This window comes from Sminthopsis crassicaudata, chromosome 4 (assembly GCF_048593235.1).
Source record: "Sminthopsis crassicaudata isolate SCR6 chromosome 4, ASM4859323v1, whole genome shotgun sequence".
NCBI classification, from domain to species: Eukaryota; Metazoa; Chordata; class Mammalia; order Dasyuromorphia; family Dasyuridae; genus Sminthopsis; species Sminthopsis crassicaudata.
In genome coordinates, this window is record NC_133620.1 from 369,504,948 (window position 1) to 369,528,128 (window position 23,181).

The window sequence follows — 23,181 nt, forward strand, 5'->3', positions numbered from 1 at the left end:
GGAGAACATGCTGTTCTAGCATGCTAAGTCTCCAGTCTCACAGAAGAGACAAAAATGCCTTTCCATCAGACAGGTCTCTTGCCTTTGAGGTGTGGAGAGAGGCCTCTGTTCCATCCAGAGGTTCTACGTGGTCTCCAGCCTCCCTTAGGAAAAGGCTCGATTTCATTGAATCTCAGACTCCTCTTCCCTTTCAGGGAAGAGGAAAAAGGCTGCTCCATTAAGTCTCTAGCCTGTTCTCCTGCCTTTGGAGGAGAGTCATTCCTTTAGCTCCCAACACTTATCCCATTGCTTTAGGCAATTCAGCTTTAGAGGCCATGCCTCTGTGGACTCTGAATATCTACTGAATTCATTTGTCTTTGACTAGTAGTCCATGTCTCCCTCCATATCCATCCATTCCAATGATTCTGAAGCCCTACTATATCTTTCAAATTTGATAATTCCCTAACTGCCAGATTTTATTCTCACAACTCTCAAATCATTTCTCTCAGTGTTCTACTCTAAAGCTACCCTCCTCTTCCACTATGCTCTCTGGAATGTGTACTCCATAAAGAACAAATGTGCTTTTATCTTAAATCTTTTCCTTTTCTGCACCTTTTGGCTCTTTTACTGAGACCTGGTTCCTTCTTGATTTTACAGCCTCTTGAGAAATCTTGTTCCACATTACCACTTCTGGGTTTTCCCTCTATCACCATTACTCAGTAACCTTTCCTTCTTTGAGGTTTTCAATCTATATCTACCACTGAATCAAAATCCTCATAGCTGTTGTCTACAGACCTTGAATACTCCACATCATTCTTTGGTGAGTTTAGTGCCTGGGCTTTCAGTCTTTCATTATCAACTACTGTCCTTGTACTGGGAGACTTCAGTATAAATATTGATACTCTCACTATTTCTATACTGTAATCCTGTAGGTCCTCAAATTTATTAAATTAATGTAACATTCTTCTACCTCACCTCAGCCACACATAAAGATAGGCATGCCCTTGTTCTGTCACCCACAATTATATTACTTCCATGTTCATTAACTCTGAAATTCCCTTATTTGATCACAATCCAATGACATTCCATCTTTCTGCCTTGCAACTCCAAACCTTGTCTACACTGTGACCTCTAGTCTTTGACCCCCTAGTTTAACTTAACTCTCCTCTCCTTGCTTTTATCATATTGCCAATCTTGCCCTGTTAAGCCTTATCCTTAGACACTCCCACCAATCTACTGCCTTTGATTCTTTACCCATCCTGCTGAATGAAGCTAGAAAAATCACAAAAATTATGCTGTCCACTACAAATCTGTCACAAAATATCAACTAGGTGCTTACTAAAACAAGGCAATCCTTTTGTACCAATTTTCTACATCCCACTCATCATAGCAGGTCTTCCAAACCCTTTCATCCCTCCTTAAATTTCCCATGGCTTTCCCTGCCCCCACCTTCTCATTAGAGAACTTAATCTCATTTTACTGAAAAAATTGAGGTCATTGGCCAAGAATTCTCTCCTCTCCTTTCTTCCACATCTCACTTCACTTATATGCCTTCTGCCACTATCTCTTCTTTCACTCCTGTCTTAAAAAATGAAGGGACCCTGATTGCCAAAGAAAAACCCTCGCTTATATACAAGTGATCATCCCCGTCTGCTCCAATTGATTGTCTCCTCTATCATTTCCACTCTCTGTTACCTCCAGTTTCTCCTTATCAGCTACTTCCCTACTGCTTACAAACATGCCCATGCCCTATTCTTTAAAAAACCCTCCTTTGATCCATATATTCCCACTAATTTTCATCCCATTTTCCCCCTTACTCTTGTAACTAACTACTTGAAAAGGTCATCTACAGTAGATGCTATTGTCTGGCTTCCAGCCTCATTATTTAATTGAAACATGCTCTCTCCACTATTACTAATGACCTCAGCTGACAATTCTAATGGCCTTTTCACAGTCCTCATCCTTTTCTACCTCTCTGCAGCCTATATTATTTCCCTTATGAGTGATCATACCAGATCCTGTGGATTCAATGATCATCTCTATGGTGATAATTCTCTGTTCTACTTACCATCTAGTCTCACCCTATTCCCAGTCTCCAGATTGCTTGTTCGACATTTTGAAATGGATATCCCATAGAGATCTTAAACTTACCACATCCAAAACAAAGCAAGCTATTTTCCCCACAAAACCACTTACTCTTTTCAAACTTCTCTGCTACTTGCTCTTGAAAGTACCATCATTCTCCCAATCTCCAGCACTGAGAACCTTCTTGGACTTCTCCCTTTCTTCTCTGCCTTCTATCTAACCCACCCCAGCCCCATATTCCATTGTTGCCAAGGTAGCTCTATTTTACCTTCCTATTATCTCCTGTATTATTCCCTTCTTTGCCTTGACATTGCCACCATCCTCATGCAGGCCTTTATCTCCGCACACCTGCAATAAGCTGCTTATTGTTCTGCCTGCCATAATCCTTTCTTCATTCCATTTCATCTTTCATTTTGACCAACTGTCAAAGTGCTCATACTAAAGCACAGGACTGACCATCATCTCCCAACTCAGTAATCTCCAGTTTATTGTGTAGTGGTTCCCTATCACCTCCAGGATCAAATATAAAATCTTTTGTTTATTGTTCAAGCCCTTTATAACCTGCCCTCCCCCACATCTTTCTAATCTTCTTATATTTTACACTCCCTTGTTCTTTACTGTTTTCAAACCAGATACTCAGGGCATTTTTAATGGTTATCTTCTCATGCTTAAAATGTTTTCCCTCCTCACCTCTGCCTCTTAGCATTCCAGGCTTCCTTCAAGGCCCAGTTAAAATCTCACCTTCTACAAGATGTCTTTATCTTCCTTAATTTTAGTATCTTCCCCTGTTGATTATTTCCAGTTGATCTTGTATATAGCCTGTTTGAGTATAGTTGCTTGCATGGTGTCTCCCTCCTGTTAGAGGACCTGTGAACTCCATAAGAACAAGGACTCTTATTTTCCTTTCTTTGTATCTCCAGCACTTATCACAGTGCCTGATAAATGGTTTGAGTACAATAAATTTGACTGTTGAGTACAATAAATATTTCAGTAGTACAGGTGAGGAATGATGAGGCCTGGGCTAATGATGGTGGCCATATGAGCCAAAGGCTCTGAGGCAAAGAGACCAGTTAGACTACTCAGTATTTTAAATGTGAAGGACAGAGTTCTGTCCTGGCTTAGGATAGTGATGATAAAGTAGGTCATGTGAGTAGAGTAAGGGACAAGAATGAATGAGATACCATAGAGGTAGAATTGATATACTGCTATGCTTTGGCAATTCATTGAATGTGTGGAGAAGGGAGAGTGGGCAATCAAGAATGTCTCTGAGATTATAAACCTGGGTGACTGGAAGGATAGTATTACCCTTGACAGGGAAGTTAGGAAGAGAAATGTTTGTGAGATCAAATAATGAATCTTTTTTGGAATTTGAGGTACCTATAGGACATCCAATTTGAAATGTTCAAAAAGCAATTTGTTACAAAAGACTAGAGAGAGAGAAACAGACTAGATATATAATTCTGAGAATCATGTGCTAAAACTCAATAGTTTTACAAGCTTGAGATGCTCTGCATTTATAAGTAAGTTTTCTAGTGAATAGTCTTTTTATTGGAAATGAGGACTTGAATAAATTTTATGTGAATGACTCATTGAGTTAAGGAGTTGAAAGTACTCCCAGAAGTAGATGAAGTTTCTCTAGTTTTCTTTAGAATTGCTATGGCTTTAGAGATTTGGTACAAAATACTTAGTAATATAATATATACAGTAGGCATTTCATAAAAAAAATGTAAGTTAAATTATAAAGCATGGATAGCAAGCAGTATGAATTAGGGATATTAACAGAAGGGAGCAAATTTTTGAACTCACAGGTATCACCGAGACCTGCTGGGATAAGACCATTAATTAGACATAGTTGTAGAAAGGCGTATACCTTATTCCAAAGAAACAAATATAAAAAATTAGGGGAAGGGAATAGTGGAGCTACATTACATACTAAGAAGATAGACTCTTGAGAAACTTCAGGAAGCTTGATGGAAATTTTTTGAGTGAGGATCAACTGAGTGAAAAACAGAATTAGAGTAGACTATTGATCACTTGAGGAGAAAGAAGAAATAGGTGAGAAGATAAGATAATAAATATCACAAGCCTGTAAATAAAAACATGATATATTTTAGTAATAGAGGAGGGAGGGAGCAACTTCATTTATCAAACATATTCTGACATAGTCTCTGCCAAAAGGTAGAGTAGAGCATTTCTTAATTTGCCTCTTTTATTATTTTAACCTTCAGACTAACAAAAGGGAATTCTCTTCTCAACAAAGAGGATTATAGGATCATAGATTTAGAACTGGAAGGAACCTAAAAAGCCATCTAATCCAACTTTCTCATTTTAGAGATAAGGAAATTGAGACCCTGAGAAGTTAAGTGATTTGCCTGAAATCACACAAGTAATGAGTAGCAAAGATGGGATTCAAATCACAGTGGCATTTGAACCAAGGTCCCTATTATCCTTTTTCCTGGACTTACCCTCATTTGTGTGGTTGATGAGGTGAAAATGATAAAACTTTGGGGAAGAAATCACTACTCTGTCTTATAATTAATGCTAGAAAAGAAGACCTATGCTAATAGGTCCATTAGATTTTTCAGTTTTCAGTGAAGGGATAAGTAGTCCCACAAATTGAGATTCAAAAGGGGGAGATAGCCCAGAAAGGATGGCAAGGATTCACAAGTAACATTCTGGGAATACAATGATAAGGAGGAGAAGAGGGAGATGTAAGGGAATGTATCACCCAACTTGGATTTTAAAGGATATGTAAAGGAGATGGAAGAGCATTGTAACAAAGACATAATACAAAATCATGATATGTTTCTATAATAGCTGGAGTTCACAAGAAGTGCCTGTAGATATAGTTTACTTAGATTTTAACAATGCAGGGACAGCTAGGTGGTACAGTGGATAGAGCACCAGCCTTGAATTCAGGAGGACCCAAGTTCAAATCTGGTCTCAGACACTTAACACTTCCTAGCTGTGTGACCCTGGGCAAGTCACTTAACCCCAGCTTCAGGAAAAGAAAAAAAAAAAAAGAGAGAGAGATTTTTAACAATGCATTTGATATGTCTTAGCTTATTTTTAAGAAAAAAAGGAAAAGTTGTAGTCTAAGTGACCAATGAATGGACATGTAACTTGTATTGTCAAATCCAGAATGATCATTAGTAGCTCAGTGTCACATTGGACGGAAATCTTCAGAGAAGCAACTGTGGGATGTCTTTGGTCATATTACTATTTGTTATGTATACATGTTACTATTTTAAAATTTTTATAAATGATTTTGATAAATGATTGATTGCCCATCAAATTTGTAGATTTGTAAAAACTGAGGTATAGGTAGGAGGGGGAATTGCCTGTACACTGGGTGAGAGGATTCAAAAAAGATCTGAAAAAACTAGATCTAAGGGATGAATTGAATAAGGCAGCATTTAACAGGGATAAATATAAAATCATACTTTTAGGTTCAAAAAAGCATCTATTTAAGTGTAAGATGAGCTGGGCCACAGGTAAAAAACAATCTGAAAAACATTCTTAGAGTTTTAGTGGACTGAAAACTTAACTTTTAGTCAACTATATGATACAGCCAATAAAGAAAACTAATGTGATCTTTGATTAAAATAAGAGGTATAACATTAAAGAATGGAGAGATGATGAAGTCTTCATTGATTTACCACCCTGTTCAAACAACACCTGAAATATTACATTTAATCCTAAATGTTATATTTTAGGTAGGACATTAATAAGTTGAAGAGTCTTAAGTTCACAAGCATTTTTAAAAATGCTAGCAAATACTATGTTTCAGGCACTGGTAATACCAAGGGGGAATAAAAAATACAAATAGTACCTGTTCTTGAGCAGCTTACATTCTTTTCAGGGAAATGTCCTATGCCTACATAATTACATAGAAAATAGCCAAGGTAATTTGACTGAAAAGGCATTAATGGCTGGAAGAGGAAAATTCTCATGGAGAAAGTGAGATTTGAGCTGAGCTTTAAGGAAAACTAGTGATACTGAGTCAAAGTGGTGAGTTGTGAATCCATTCTAGACATATGGGTCAGTCAGTCTGTGCAAAGATGACCTTTGATAGCCAATATTTGCTTTAAAAAAAAAAACAACTTTTTTTATCTGCTCTTTGAATTGTTTGGTCACAAAATGAACACTCACGTCACTAAATTTCATAGTGCCACTTTAAAAGAATATATTCTCAAACATTATGTTACTAGTCTTGTTTTTGTCTTAGAAAACTCTAAAGAAGTACCTACCCAAATAGATTCAGTGAACTTTGCAAGATATAAATAAATCCAAAGAAATACTTGGAATTCTTATGTCATTTTTAAAATTCCACATAGCAGGAAGAGGTAGAAAGATAAATTCAATTCATATATCTATAGAAGCTCTAAAATATCTGTATATATGAAGAAAGCTTCCAGGAAACTGTATGAATATAACTATAAAGCATTCTTTCCAAGATTAGGATATAAATAATTGGACAAATTTTAATTTATACTGAGTAGTCCCAACTGATATACTACAATGATAGTACTATATAAATTAGCTTATTAACAAGTGCCTTACCAGTTTAGGTTCCAAAAGAATATTTTGAAATGAATTGAAAAATGATAAATAAATTTATATGAAAGTATAAAAGGTCAAGAATCTCGAAAAGATAATTTAAAAAAAAAAAGCAGAAAAGTCTAGGTTAATAGTGCCTCAGATACTGATTAAAAAATGAAGAGATTGATCACTGAAATAAATTACATTTACAGTCTACTGAAGCAGACAAACACAGACAATGGCATTATATCCAGTAAACTCAAATTTGGGGAAGGACTCGGTATTTGACAAAAAGTATTGAGAAAACTGGACAGCTGTCTACCACAAATTAGAATTAGACTAACAACTCATATCATATTTCAAATTATTTCCAAATTAATATATGACTTGATTATAAACAAATTAGAAAAGAAATTACCTTTCATATCTATGGATATGATATGGAAAGAATTCATTACTTAACAAGATACAGAAAAGAGGATCACATAAAACCAAATGATCTGTTTTGATTGTTATAAAATTATACAAATTAATATAGTTACAATTAGATGGGAAACAGGTAAATGGGGAGAGAAGTTTGAGGGTGGCACAGCAGGAATATTTGCAGGAGTTTTTTTTTTTTTATAAAGATCTTACGACTATATTATCTAAGGAACTGCTTAAAATGTATAAGAACTAAGAGCTATTCTATAAGAGCAAAGATCGAAGAATGTGAATAGTCAGTTTTCAGAGAAAAACCCAAGATATCATTAACCATATAAAAATGCTCTAAATCACGATTAATTATAGAAATGCAAATTAAAATATCTTTGAGTTTTTACCCTCACAATCCTAAAATTGGCAAAAGTGATAAAGGAGGAAAACTACATGTTGGAAAGGCCGCAGAAAAACAGGTACACTAATACACAGTTGGTAGAGAAGTGAATTGATCCCAGCCATTCTGGAAAACAGTTTGGACCTAAGCTTCAAAAGTTACTAAACTAGGGCATAGTGAATAAAGCACTGATCCTGGAGTCAGGGGAATTTTAATTCATATATGGCATTAAACACTTAATTCTGGGCAAGTCACTTAACTCTGCCTCCAAGATAAAGTTACTAAACTGTGCATACCCTTTGACCTAGCTGTATTTTAATAGGCCTCTCTCTAGCCCAAAGATGAAATACATAGGAAACATTTCTTTTTTTAATTTTTTTATAGTTGCCAAAATTTAGAAACTGAGACAAGTATCCTAATTGGGGGAATAGTTTAAAAAATGATGATTTGCAAATAGTATTAGCCATAAGAAATGACAGAATGGATATTTTCAGAGAAAACTGGGAAAACTGCTATGAACTGATACAGAATAAAAGTGAGCAGAATTAGGAAAACAATTTACATAAATAACAATATTGTTGGGAAAAACAACTTTGAAAGATTTTAGAACACTAGTCAATACAATTATAAACCATAACTCTAGAGGACCAAAGATGAATATGTTTTTCACCTTCTGCCAGAGAGCTGATGAATGCAGACACTGACATACATTTTCAGGCATGGCCAATGTGGCCATTTATTTTGCTGGACATGTATACCTCTGATGAAGTCTTTTTTTTTTTTTTTTTTTTTTTTGCTGAGGCAAAGGTAAGGAGTGTTAATTATCTAAGACCAGATTTGAACTCAGGTCCTCCTGACTTCAAGGCTAGTGCTCTATCCACTGTACCATCTAGCTGTTCGATGAGGCCTTTATTTTTCATGTAATCACAAAATTTTTGCCATTTTTATCCTGTCCCACAATCTAACTAGTAGTGGGTCCCTTTAAGAAATATGGAGGGGGGTGGGGAAGGTGGGAAAGAGGCAATCACCAGCACATACAACTTGATATTGTATACAGCTACAACTCCAAATTTAGGCAAGCCCCATTGTTCCCTAGACCATTGGAAAGTGACTAGTTCTTTTTTTTTTTTTTTTTCCTCAGCTTGGGAATTAGGGGAGAGTTGTAAATTAGTGGAGAATTCTAATTTGTACTCTTGGTATTACCAAGTATTCCCTTATGTTTGTGGGGAGTTGATTCCTGGCTGTAGTATTTAACTTTTGGGATCTCAGATAGGTTATCTATTTCTCTACACCTCAGTTCTCATATTGATAGAATGAGAGGATTGTACTGGATCAAGAGTTCTTGAGTTCCATGAGTTTTCAAAAAAAAAAAAAAAAAAAAAAAAAAGGTTTGATAAGTATATGTTAGTATAATTTATTTCCTTTTCATTTTATGAATTATATATGCACACAATTGTATACATGTGTGTGATATGGTTCAGTATTCTCACACATACATACACAAGTGTGTATATGTTTATATATACTTACATATATATATATATTATTTAATTGTTTTTCAGTCATTTCTGACTTTCACCCCATTTGGGGTTTTCTTGACAAAGATACTGGAGTGATTTGCCATTTTCTTCTCCAAGAAAACAGGGTTAAGTGTCTTGTGGAAGGTCACACAGCTTACAGAGATCTAAGGGCCTATTTCAACTCAAAAAGATGTCTTTCTGATTCTACTCTATTCTATTCATTGCGCCACCTAACTGCCCCATACATATATACATAATACACATAAGCACGAGCATGTTCACATAAATACATGTATGGGCTCTGCAGTATTGTTATATGTGTATACATATGTATATATACAATTTGCTTATATATACACACACATGGCTAGAGCATTGTTTGGAGTTCTATGGAAACACAAAACTCCCAACTGCCCTGATTCCTCTCTTCAAAGTGTTTCCTATTTCATTGGGGAAAGAAGAATATATGAACTCACCAGAGAATAATTAGGTGATAAACTCTGCTATGGAAAGCAAATTAACTGGATTCCAGCTGGAGTTAAGCTAAACTTTGGATAAGAAGCAACTTTGGAGGAAGAGGAAGAGCAAATAAAAATTATTCTGGAAACATATTTATGCCCCCTCCCTCCATTAAAAGTAAATAAACCAGCACCAGCCCTGAAGTCTGGAGGACCTGAGTTCAAATCTGAGATCAGGAATTTAACACTTCCTAGCTGTGTGACCCTGGGCAAGTCGCTTAATCCCAATTGCCTCAGGGGGAATAAAAGGTAAATAAATCAGGAATAAAAAGAGATTCCAAAAATGAACAGAAATTGTTGTTTTGAGATCTTCTGTCTTCTGTCTGAGCAGTTTTGTCTCAGTTTCTTCATCTATAGGAAGAGCTAGAGAAGGAAATGGAAAACCACTCTAAGGTTTTTGTCAAGAAAACCCAAAATGGTACCATAGAAAATCCTGAACAATAATAACAACTGAACCATGACTGGGGATATTATGTTAGGTTTCAAGATAATAGACAAAAACAAAACAGTCGTTGTCTTCAATGAGCTTATAGTCTATTGGAGGAAACAAAATGTCCATAAATAATCACATTCAAAATATTTACAGGGTAAAATTTCCCTCATTAAAGTAAATTTGGGAGGGGAGGGATATCTAGGAAGCATTCAGGGAGCAGGCAATACTTGAGTCTTGAAGGATGGGTGAAATCTGGTGTAGTTGAAGAAGCTGGATGTCACATAGACCAAGGCTGCCCAGTAAAGCAATGAGCCCTGTTGAGAGCAGGCCCAGAGAGCTGGGACTGGTATCATAGGGAGCAGTCTATATATTATGAGAGGACATCAGGTGTCTTGCAATGTCCCATGTATGAATTGATCATCCCCTGCTTGTTTATCTCATGTGTGACCTATGTAATTGCTCACTCTCCCCATTAATGGTATAGTTGGGGGAGACCATATTCCAGGCTTTTTGGGGGATAGTAATGTTTTATTTAAGTAAATGTCTTTGTTTTGAAAAGAAAAAAAAAAGAATTATATATGCATTTAAAAACATTATTCTCAGAAGGGGTTCATAGACTGCCAAAGAGTTACATAACATCAGAAAACAGAAACTAGGTTAAAAACTCTTAACCTAGATGGTTTCTAAGGTCTCTTCCAACTCTAAATTAACTTTATGTTGATAAAGTCTTCAGATTAAAACTACTACTGGTTCTTTAATAGCTTCTATAATTTGAGGTATAAAAGATTATAATGGCCAAGATCGGTTAGGGAAGGGTTCACTAATTAAAGTTCTTAAAGAAGAAAATAGGCATATCCAAAATTATATCTATCAATATAAGAGATATCTGGAGGGGGAAACATTTAATATTTATTTGATATATAGATTAAGAAAGAAAAATGGGATAATGGCAAAAAAAAAAAAAAGTAAACTAGAAATCAGCATACCTCCTAATTGCCAATGTTGCTGCCTCCATTAAATAAGGAAATAACTTAAAAAGAGACTGATTTATCTGAACAAAGAAATTCAATTTAGTTGGCCCCTTGACATTTTGACTGATCTGTACCTGCTTGGAATATCTTTCAAGGAAATTTAATGACTCTTCAAAGAGAACTAACACCTTGGAATAAATTAGATTTCTTTTAAAATTGCTTTAAAACCCAATTGTTTCCTATTGGCTCTCTTCTCATTTCTCTCTGCTATAGGGTTTTGATAACCAGTTACCATGACCAGACCTAGTTATGGTCTTTTCTTTGCTGTGGTGTAAAATTTGCTGCTATAAATATGCCTTTATCAGATGATTAAATAGGCAAGCAAAAGTAAAAATTTAGTGTTTTGATATTTATCTGTCTAACTTCCTACATGATGGAGAAAGTAAATAAGTTAGTGGAACTGATGGTGTAGTATAACTTTTCCATCACCTTTTTTTTTTTTTTTTTTTTTTTTTTTTAAAGATTGCCTTAAAAATTAGAATGGCAGCTGTATTATTATTAGAGATGAAAATTTCTGATCTCAGGGGCAGCTAGGTGGCGCAGTAGATAGAGCACCAGCCCTGAATTCAGGAGGACCCAAGTTCAAATCTGGTCTCAGACACTTAACACTTCCTAGCTGTGTGACCCTGGGCAAGTCACTTAACCCCAGCCTCAAAAAAAAAAAAAAAAAAAAAGAAAAGAAAGAAAGAAAGAAAATTTCTGATCTCCTTGTGGCGGTTTTGTGATTTCTTTGTGGTCTCATAGGATGTAGAATCAGAACAAGGACTGGAATTTAGTTCTATTCAGCCTCAATATCATGTTTTGGTCAGAGTGCCATACATGATTTTGTCTTTACACAGCCTTCAGCAACTTTTATTATGGAGCTATGAAATACACCAGGCCTAGTGCTCAAGGTTGTCCAATTTTAGCAGGACTCCATGCTCATCACAGAAAAGGGGGCTATTGTGTATCAGTAAAAGTAGGCAAAGGACAAACCAGTTAACATTGCAAGTCACCTTGTTTGCTCCAAAATTACACTAGAATTAACTCCACTCTAAATATAACTGTGACATATGCCTACAAAAATTTAAGAGGAATACACACTAACAATGAGTGAACACTTTCCTTGCTATTTATAACAGAATGACTTCTGAATGTAGAGTTAACAAGAATCTTAAAAAAAACTGAATTTCCCATTTTTCTACAATGTAGAAAATAACCCTTGTCCAGAAAGGGTTTAACAACTTTGTTTTAATGTGAATTTAATCTGTCTTGATAGAATGATTGCTATAGGACTGGGTGATTAATTCATTTTATAATATTTGCCTAGACTGTCTTGGACATAAATTGTTACAGCCTAATGTAGCTGGCCTGCTAAGCTAACTTACAAAACAAACATTATAGTCTATCAAATATTACTAGAAGTATATTACAGTTCCTAGGGCTTTAAGTAATTGTTAAGTTGGATTGAGCTTCATTGAAAGAGCTTGAATGCCACACCCTACTACTTTAATAGGGTTAAAAGAGCCTTCTTGCTTTTTCTAAGTCTTAGTTTAAGGGAAGATAGGAGTTGTGCAGAAAATCAGAATAGTTCTTATGTTGTGTGTGTATGTGTGTTCTGTTTTAGTGATGACAGCATGGGATATCAGTATCCATTCACCCAACTCCTGTGCTTGGTGTCCATGGTACAGGTAAATTGTCCCTCCTACTATCCAATGATAGGAAATGCAGAATGGCCATGGCGGGTCACTTTTTAATAGATTTTAAGGCTTCAAAGGTAATGATAAGAATTGAGAAGCTTGAATTAAACTTAAGGACCACTCATCAACTCATCCTTAAAAGCTGTGCTGACATCTTGGGCAGGGACAGATTGCTTTTGTGACAAGTTAATATTTGTGAGGACCTTGTTCAGCCCATTTCACTTTTGATTCTCAAGTTTATGTTAATTTAGCAAATAATATTGCTACTTAGACACATTCATTTTACATCTTATGTTGGTAGGATGTAATGATGCTTAGTCAAAGAAAAATCCAAAAATTAAACTTGTAGACAAGAAAATTACCTTGTTATGTAGATATCATCTTGTTATATAAATATAGATTTAGCAATTCCAGATATTCTAGGAAACAGACTATAATTTAGCCTCTGGCTCTGTTTTTAACTATATTAGGTACACTGCTTGACATATCTATTTCCATGTTTATAAAACAGTATTGCTTATACTAAGTAAATCCTCCTGTTTCACAGAATTAAGTAGCAGAATGTCAAGTTTGCTTCAAGGTTGTTTAGTTTCAGTATTCCAATTTAGCTGTGCTCCCATTTACTTTTCTTAGATTTCATGTTTTTATTTGGCTTACCAAATGATTGCTACATATTTTGGTAGTCCAATGTAAAATTATTTTATAATTTTCAACAGTCTGTTGAGACTACTGTTAACAAATTACAAAGGAAAAAAAGTATAGAGACAGAAGACAAACCTTTAAAAGCTGAAAACTGTTTCTTTGCAATTCTTTTTTCATTAAGTTTTAATTTATCTTTAGATTTTGCCGAGGCTGTAAAATTGATTGTGCTGAAGACAGAGCTTTCATTGGAAATGCATATATTGCTGTGGATTGGGACCCAACAGCTCTTCACCTTCGCTACCAAACATCACAGGAACGGGTAAGAACAAAGTACTAGAGTCTTCTTAATACTTTATAAGGTCCTAATTCTTTTCTTTTTTTCTTTTCTTTTCTTTATATTAAGGTCCTAATTCTTAAAAGCATTTTTATTAACTTTGAGATTATACCTCTTTTCTTTCTACATTGTGCCATTCTTTTGTGGGAATATCTTAGGACAAGAAAGAGAGTCCATTATTGTAAAGTTCAGCCTAGCTCCCCGGAGGGCCTCAGAGTCAGCCAGAGTCAGGATAAATCAAAGTCCTTGGTCTTTATGGGGAGAAGTGAAGGAGGCAGGCAAGCTGCCACACCTTTTGCCAAAAATGTCTCCTGGATTCTGGAGTCCAGAGTCTCTAGCCTCTCTCCTCCTCTTCCTGCTGGCCAAGTGTCTCTGACTTCTCTCCCTCCCCCTCCAATCCTTGTCTACAATTATCTTACTAAGAAACATTCAGCAAGCACCAAAGATGAGGAGAGCTATCATCCAAATATATGCTAATAAAGCCATTGTCTCACATTGAATAGATAACTTTAGTGCTCTCTTTTCTGATTCAGAGGTTCAGCCCTCTACAAATGATTCTTTGTGTCATCTGAGGTTTTCTAACATCTACTATAGTTACTTTAAAAGTTATAATTGCCCGTTAAAATTATGGATTATAATAAAAAGAAATTCCAGAATCAAAACTTGGGGTTGCAAATACCTTTTGCCTGTTGGTTAAGAGCCAGCATGAAGCTGCAGTTTTTGATAATTAAAAGCCACTTAATTCATTTGTATACAAGCTATAATTGGCATCTTTGATTTACAGTATAATTAGTCTTCTTTAGGCTAAACATGCCTAGTACTGATGGGGGTTGAGATCCCTTTAAGATCTGAGCTGGCTTGGGTCTTCCCAGTCCCCACTATCTGTTCAGGTTTCCCCAACCCCCACAAACAGTTTCTTCCTTAGCCCGCCAGGAACCTGTGGGAGCTAGGCCCAGATATCAGTGGAATTCAAAAGGGTGCTTTTTGACCAGGATTTGTGAATCAAAGGTCAGCCATGGGGGTTGGGGAATCAGAAAGGAATCTTAAAGGGATCTCAACCCCCATCATTATAACATACACCCAACACCTTTCACCATACTGGTTACCCACCTTTTGACAATTTCTGGCTTATCAATGTCCTTTTTAAGCCATAGTAGCCATAAGTGAATACAATACTCCCTATGTGATCCAGTGGAACTGTTACCTCTTTTTTTTTTTTTTTTTTTTTTTTTTTTTTCCCTGTGTAAAGTGATTGTGTCTATGTTCATGTTTGAAAGGTGTTTTCATTAACTGTTTCTCTCCTATTCAGTAAGTTTGGTTAGTAGGTCAAGCTTTTGTGGAAGGTGGTTAATCATGTTTTATTTAAGTCCATTTTATGTTACTGAGAATTAAAAAGTTCTATCAGCTTTGAACCAACCTGGTAGTGTAGTAGTCCATCTTGTTGAAAGGCTATTGTTCTTAACATTATTGAATACCTAGGGAACTAGCTAGAAGAAATGTGGATATTTGGACAGGTAGTGTTCATCTACTTCTGGTGATTTAGTTTCTTGGCTGTATAACATCTCAGAAGATTTAGGTTGTCAACAGTTACAGGGATCAAACTCTTAACACTTACTGCAATGACTTCAAAGCCTGATTTGAAAAAATAAGATTCCTTCCTTCCTGTTCTAAACTTGACTCACTTTATTAAAACATAGCTGAGAGTTATAGCGCTTCTTCCCCATTCTGATGAATTGCATCTGAAAATGGTGACTTAGAAAAATAATGAAAAATTACAGGAAATTCTTCAGTCCAAGAGCTGTACAAAAAGTCAGCCAGAAGCCGATAAGAAGAGAGGGACCTTCAACAAATTGCTTGCACCTCAACCACACACATCCTGAAAAATACAAGCCTCCACATAGGATCAGAACTTCTAGTAGCCTTCAAGACAAGTCTTCTCTGAGGTAGCAGTGATGAGGTTTAGATTTGGGGAACCTAAATGAAATTAGGGTTTCTGGTGGTCAGGGAGTTAAATGAGGTCTAGTGGCTGGTTCCGGGTTCAGGGAATCAAATGGAGGGGTTTGTCTTCCCTACAACCCCTTGGGATTCGGTGCAAGCGTAGGTTTTTATAGACCCAAAATAGGAATTTACAGACCCAAAAACCTAGATTGATAAAAGAGGTTTATTATGGGAATTGGAATTAAGGTTAAAGTCTGGTTAAGGAAGTAGGTGAGGGTAAAGAGAAGAGGACACTGGAAAAGAGTATTCCAGTGGGCAGAAGCTCCTTGGGGTGCCAAGCATGGTATGGCTGGCATGTTTGGAACCTCTGCAAAGAAATGGTTTTAGTTGGCTCTTTTATTAAAGGGGGCTTTGGCTACAAACTGAAGGGGGCTCGTGGGTGGAGTCCCAAGTTGGCTCCTCCCTGGGTTTCAGCTAGGGCTAGAATTTGAATTGAATTGAAAGGGTTTCAGGACTGAGCTGATCCCACCCAGATAACAAAGATGAAACTGTTTGTGCTTCTGGAGTAGAGTCCCCTCACTGAGGCAGAGTTGAAGGAGATTTTCTCCTTCAAGGATTTTCAGATTTCTGGGGTCCCTTCTTCAGCAGGAATGGAAGCTTCTTAGGGAAAACCTCAGAGTAGTTCAAAACTCATAACTAGAAACTTTGAAACCACTGGAGCAGCACTGTTCAAACAAGGTTAGTCCTGAGCTCCATGATCCCTAGCCCTCTGGCCAGAATGCCCTGAAGCATGCAAAAAATCCATATGGAGCCTAACCCTAGGAGGCACAAAGATCAGAACAGGAAACCAAGTGATAAAAGTGCTGATCACTCCAACTAAAAGCATGGCTGGAAACAGAACTTGGCCCTTACACAAATCCCCAGTTCAGGAACTGAAGACATTCTAAAAAATTGTAAATCCAGAAATGCTCCAAAATCTCAAACAAAAGGAGATGCTACTGCTATAACAATAACAAGCAAAGATTCAGGTTGGGGGAACAGGGGGACGGGGAGGGAGAAGGAAAAGGAGAATAGATTTTCAAAAAGAACTACATGAATATTTAGAAAAAATGAAGCAAAAGATTAAATGAATGAATGAATGAGTAAATAGAATTGGAAGGCAGCTATATAGCTTATAACAGAACCTGGTAAACTTTATCCAAGTAATGGACTCCTTGAGAATTAGAAGAGTGCAAACAAATCAGTGACTGAAGTAAATATTAGCACAAATCAAAATATTGAAAAATAGAAGAAAATTAAAGCTATCTGGAATTAGAAATAACTGACCCTTATTAAAATATCAAGGAGAAAGAATTTAAAAGTCATTGGATTCTTGCTTGATTGTACATATTTGTTGTAAGAGTTTTGTTTTTCTTTTCTTTCATTTGGGTTATATGTAAGAGGAAAAAAATTAACTGAAAAAATGTAATTAGAGAAAGAATTCTTGAACATCTTAAAAATTGAAATTTTAAGGAAATAGCCTGTGTACTAATCTTTCAAGAAATCATAACTGGAAACTGCTCAGATCTATTAGAACCAAAGGGCAAAATGACAACAAAAGAAATCCATCAATCACTTCCTGGAAGAAACTCTAAGAGGAAAAGTTCCAAGAATATCATATCCAAAAAATTTTCATGTCACAAATATCCAGAAAGGATTTCAGGTACCAAGAAACTACAATTAAGTCAACATGATTAATTCAGCCTCTAATGATGCAAAATTCAATTTGAAGAAAATTATAAAATTATATTTGGTCACATTTAATTGAAGCAAAATTTTCAATTAATATAATACATTTTGAACTGGTCAAGGGTTTTAATATGCTGATATCTCATCAGTCAGCTTTTTTTTTTTTTTTTTTTTTTTTTTGCTGAGGCAGTTGGGGTTGTGACTTACATAGCTAGGAAGTGTTAGTGTCTGAGGATAGATTTGAACTCAGGATCTCCTGATTTGAGGGCTGGTGCTCTATCCACTGTACCATCCAGCTGCCCCTCAGCATTTTCTTATTGTCATATTTAGATATGATGTGCTATGGCATACTATATTACCAGTAGTGGTTGTAACTTTTTTCTTTTAAATGAACCCTTAGCAGAGGATTATTAAGGAAATATTGCCAGAACAAAAAAGAAACTTGTAATTTCATTGGAACAAAAATTTGTAATAATTGGATGTCATGAAAGGAATCATAGTAAATGATGAGATGTTGGAATGCCTGAATCTACAATGTAAAACATTCAGATGAAATCAAAGACAAAGTTGCATCAATTTTTTGTGATTTGCAGACAATTATCAGAAACTGAACTTTTACAAGTAATAGAAATGGAGCATTTTTTTAGCTGTATAGACTGAGGATTGTAAACAAAAAGAGTGCTCCTAGAGCACTCACTCAGCAATAGTTCAAGTTTATTTGAGGCAGTGAAAGACAATGAAAACAAAGTGTATTTTAAAAAAAAACTTTTACCCTGGGCAAGTCACTTAATCCCAATTGCCTCAGCAAAAAAAACCAACCTTTTACTACAAGAATCATCACTTTAAAAATCAAATTCATTTGCATAATATTATAATTATCACAGAGATCGCCAATAGAGATAGATCACAAAAGGTAAATATTCTAATGTTTTAAAGAAAATAATAGATAAAAAGATTAATATATTGATCAACACATTTTTAATATGGTTAAAACAGGCTTATTCGGTGGGGATAAAGGGGTAGATTGTGTCCAAGAACTGCTTAACACTTTTATTAAGGAAATAATCCTGAAGGGGATTTTAATAAAAACCAGCACTTATTTATCATTCTCAAAATCCTTACACTTCAAGAAGCTACATTGATCATACTAGTTCTTTGACTTGTTTTACATATAATTATAACTTCAAATAATTCAGTTAGTTCAAAGGATAAATTGTTCATATTAATCAGGACCAAACTATGCAGTCAGGCTCATAGAAGCCTGGTATCATCTAAAAATGAGGGGAAAGCTTGGTACAAAGCATTCTAAAAGGCAAAAGATAGAGGCTTACAACCTTTAAGAATTTGGATATTATACCATTTGGTGCATAAATGTCTTACTTCATTGTCTGTGATGCCTTTTAGCAAGATATATTTTCCCTTATCTCTTTTAATTAGATCTACTTTTTGCCTTTGCTTTGTCTACCCCTGCTTTTTTTTTACTTCAATTGATGCATAATTGTGTTTTTTCTAGCCCCCTTACATTTACTCTTTGTTTGTGTCTCTGCTTCAAGTGTTTTTCTTGTAAACAACGTATTGTAGAATTCTAGTTCTTAATCTACTTTGCTATCTAAATTCATTTATGGGTGAGTTCATCCTATTCACATTCAAAGTTGTGATTACTAACTGTGTATTTCTTTCCATCCTATTTTCTCATTTATTCTCCTTTTCTCTCTTTGCCTCTTTTATCTCACCCTCCCTTCTTCTCCTTTTCTTTTTCTCTCCCCCTTGCCTCTCCAAATATGCCCTCCCTTCTATCAGTTCTCCCCTTTACTTCCCTCTAGTATAAGATAGATTTGTATACCAAGCTGAATTATGTATGTTACTTCCTTTTTGAGTCAATTCCAATTAACACTGAGGTTCCAGCACTGCCCACCTCCCCAGCCCCCATCTTTTCTTCCCTTATAAAAGTACTTTTGTACTTCTTTTCAGTAAGATAATTTACCCCATTCTATTAGAATTTTACAACTAAAATTAATTTACACTTCAAAATTTAATATTACTGCTGCGGGAAGAGGGAGGGAATGGATTTTAAATGGCATAGAGGACTTTCAAACATTGCTAATAAAAAGAGCTTCAATAGGAACTTTAAAATGCAAACAAAAGAATTCAAGAGAAATCTCAAACGTAAATTATGAGCAGTTGGAAGTAGCTGTGCTAACGTAACCTTCAGAATTTTAATGTCTTCAAAGGATATTAAGAAAGTTAAAAGGACATGTGTTTGTTTAAATTTGAATTTTTTAAGAAGGGAAAAGAGGTGGTGGTGAAGTGATACAAGGAATATACAAATATAGAAAGAAGAAAATTAGAAGAAACATATAAATATATTGGAAGGGGTAAATGGAGCAGGCATCAGATGAACTTCTTTATTCTTATTAAACAAATGGTTTAGGGCCAGCTAGATGGCAAATTAGAAAGAGCATCTGCCCTAAAATCAGGAAATTTGGCCTTGACACTTAACATTTATTAGCTGTGTGACCCTGGCCAAGTCACTTAACCCTAATTGCCTCATCTCCCTTCCAAAAAAAAAATCTCAAGTGATTGAAAACACATACATAGAGTTTGGTAAGAAATAGATCAAACTCAACAGGAAAATAAAGGGTGGAGGATGAGAATACTGTTGTTTGTAATAGGCAGGATAATATGAAGAAGGAAATTGGAGTAACAGAGAATTAAAAGGGAACAAAGAAATGAATATGGTACCCATTGATTGGGGAATGACTAAACAAACTGGTATGTCCTTCAGAATTGTCTTGGGTCGTTGTATTGCTGAGAATAACTAGGTCATTGACAATTGATCATCATATAGTATTGCTGTTACTGAATATGGTATTCTGGTTCTGTTCATTTCACTTTGCATTAGTTCATGTAAGTCTTTCCAGGTTTTTCTGAGAGCATCCAAGCAGGACAGTTTTGAAAGTAATATGTGAGATTTTTACATATATGTATATGTATGTGTCTCCACACATATTTTTTAAAAATCAAACAGACAAATGGCATACATACATATGGAAATAATCATTTGTTCTTGAAGGTAGTGAACTTAAGAATTTTTTAAAAATATATTAAAAGAAAAGCAAAAAATTATATATAATATGTGTATTAAGAAAAGCATCCCCTCTTGTTTCTTTGGAGTATGAGACAGAAAGGAGATTACTTACTCCAAAGGACTGTGACATATAGTAATTTGTCTGAAAGAATGACTCAGAAGGCCAGGATAGCTATTACTAACTCATTCTATGACCATAGGGAAAGGATCTAATTTTTTTTTTTTTTTAATGTCTTTTCATAAGTGAAATGAGGTGATTGAACTTTAACATCCATTCTAATCCTAATATTTGTGGTTATCCTCAACTTTATATCATAAACTTGTTTCATTCTTTACTTTTAATATAAAGTGGATATTCTTAGCCTTTTATATCATAGATTTCTTCAACAAATTATAAAGCAAATTAAGTTATTCACTTAACAGTGGAAGATCCAGTGTTAGGGCATGTGCCTATCATGTAGGCATTTCCAGATAAATAAATGCATGTTTTTCCAATCTTCTTTCTTCCCCATCTCCATCTAACTGTATAGGTTTGGGATAGTGACTGGATCCATGATTTCCTTAGCATAGGGAATTCCCAAGGGAGGGAACTTTTTATATCAATGCAAATCAGCATGTTCTGTGAAACCTTTATTGTTAATTGAGTTGTGTAGAACACTGAAAGGCTAAATGCTTGCTCAGGATCACAGCCAGTTTATATCAGGATAAGACTCTAAATTAGGTATTCCATGCTTCAGACAGCTATCTGTATAGGTACAGAGTGCATATTAAACAGATTATAAAAAATAAAAATAGGAAAATCAATATTCTTCTTGAGTTTAGCATAAACCATAAAGGCTAGGCTTGATAAATGTGATATAAATAAATAAAAAGATTCATCTGATGCCTGCTCCATTTACCACTTCCAACATGTATATATATGCTGCTTCTCATTTTTTTCTTTCTATATTTGTATATTCCTTGTATCACTCTATCACCACTCCTTTTCTCTTCTTAAAAAACTTAAATCAAAACAAACACATGCCTTTTTAACTTTCTTAATATCCTTCAAAGATATTAAAATTCTGAAGATTATGTTAGCACTACATCATTCAGCGATTTCCAAATGCTCATAATTTATGTTTTGAATTTTATCTTGAATTCTTTTGTTTGCTTTTCAAAGTTTTAAGATTTCTCTTGAATTGTTTTGTTTGTATTTTAAAGTTCCTATTGAAGCTCTGTATATCTATATCTATATACCTGTAGATAGAGATCATAGATCTGTCTATTTATCTATCTATACACATACACCTATTGGAATGGGAGAAAGCAAACTATATCTGATACTCATTTTTAAAAGAAGAAAATAGCTCCCCTTACATCAACAAAGATATGTAAGAATTTCCATTATTTATGCTTTCCTCAGACATTAACTGGGAATTTTTAGTTGGTAGTAGTTTTGTTTTTTTTTTTTTTTAATTTTAGTTTTTTCTGATGAATGAACATTTCAGAATATGCTGAAAGCCTTTGATGTTCATAAAAGAAGTAATAGCTGTTAAAATCTATATCCATATCATCAAATTTTTCTTAAAATTTTTTCTTTCAAAATTCCCCTTCTTTTTGATAAATTATTTCATAAAGGGGACCATTTCCTGTAATTCAAGTATCCTTTGACTTTAAGTAAGAGTCTTAAAAGAAGAATATATTCACATATATTATATTTAATTTATATTTTAATATATTTAACATGTATTGGTCAACCTGCCATCTGGCGGGGGAAGAAAGGGGAGAAAATTAGAACAAAAGGTTTGGCAATTGTCAATGTTATAAAATTACTCAGGCATATATCTAGTAAATAAAAACTATTTTTTAAAAAATAAGAATACATTCCATCCAAAACTGTCTAAATTTTGTAAATAAGGACAGAAGGCCAGTATTTGGGCTTCATATTTACAGAAAATTCTCATCAAAGACAAAGAAAATATGGGTCTTTGTGAATAAAGCAACTAAGAATGTAATCTTAAAAAAAAAAAAAAAACACCACAGATAGCAGTTATAAAATAAGATGGTAACATGCCACATGTATGTGAACTTTCTTAAAAAAAAAAAGTCATTTTCTACAGGACTTTGGGCTCAGCCCTTGGGGATCACAAGAATCTTTATAGTTATTTGGTAGAAGTATTATTATTTTTCTTCTGGAACTTCACTTGTTTTTTAATTTAGATGATGCTTGGTTCATCAAGTGACAACCACATATAGGGAAAGAATAAATAATATGTTTGTCTTTTCCTTCTCTATCAGTAAATATCTATCCTTTGTACACTATTTCAAAGTCTGATTCTTTTTGTACAGCAAAATAACTGTATGGACATGTATACATATATTGTATTTAATTTATATGCTTTAACATATTTAACATGTATTGGTCAACCTGCCATCTGGGGGAGGGGGTAAGGGGAAGGAGGAGAAAAGTTGGAACAAAAGGTTTTGCAACTTTCAATGCTGAAAAATTAGGATGCTCTAGTGAATGGGATCACTGGGTCAAAGAGTACACTCAGTTTTGTACCTATGATCATGATTGTAAGTGGGCACTGACATTCTACACACAAACAGACTGACCCAATCTTTTAATGACCTATTTCCATCTAGATTGTGGAAGAACATGAGAGTGTGGAGCAGAGCCGGAGAGCACAGGCAGAGCCCATCAACCTGGACAACTGTCTGTGTGCCTTCACCAATGAAGAGGAGTTGGGAGAGAATGAGATGTATTACTGTTCTAAGTGCAAAACCCACTGCTTGGCTACCAAAAAGTTGGATCTTTGGAGACTCCCCCCAATTCTTGTATGTCCTTGGTCTAAGTACAACATAAGC

The 23,181-nt window shown here is 35.0% G+C and overlaps 1 protein-coding gene across 1 annotated transcript in view; it reads left to right on the forward strand.

Moving 5' to 3' along the window:
• Window positions 1–23,181, forward strand: part of USP32 (ubiquitin specific peptidase 32) — a 218,945-nt gene that overhangs the window by 190,341 nt on the left and 5,423 nt on the right. The window contains 4 exon segments of the mRNA XM_074262000.1: window positions 12,529–12,561; window positions 12,563–12,592; window positions 13,442–13,562; window positions 22,960–23,151. Of these exon segments, the coding sequence (XP_074118101.1) occupies window positions 12,529–12,561; window positions 12,563–12,592; window positions 13,442–13,562; window positions 22,960–23,151 (376 nt within the window).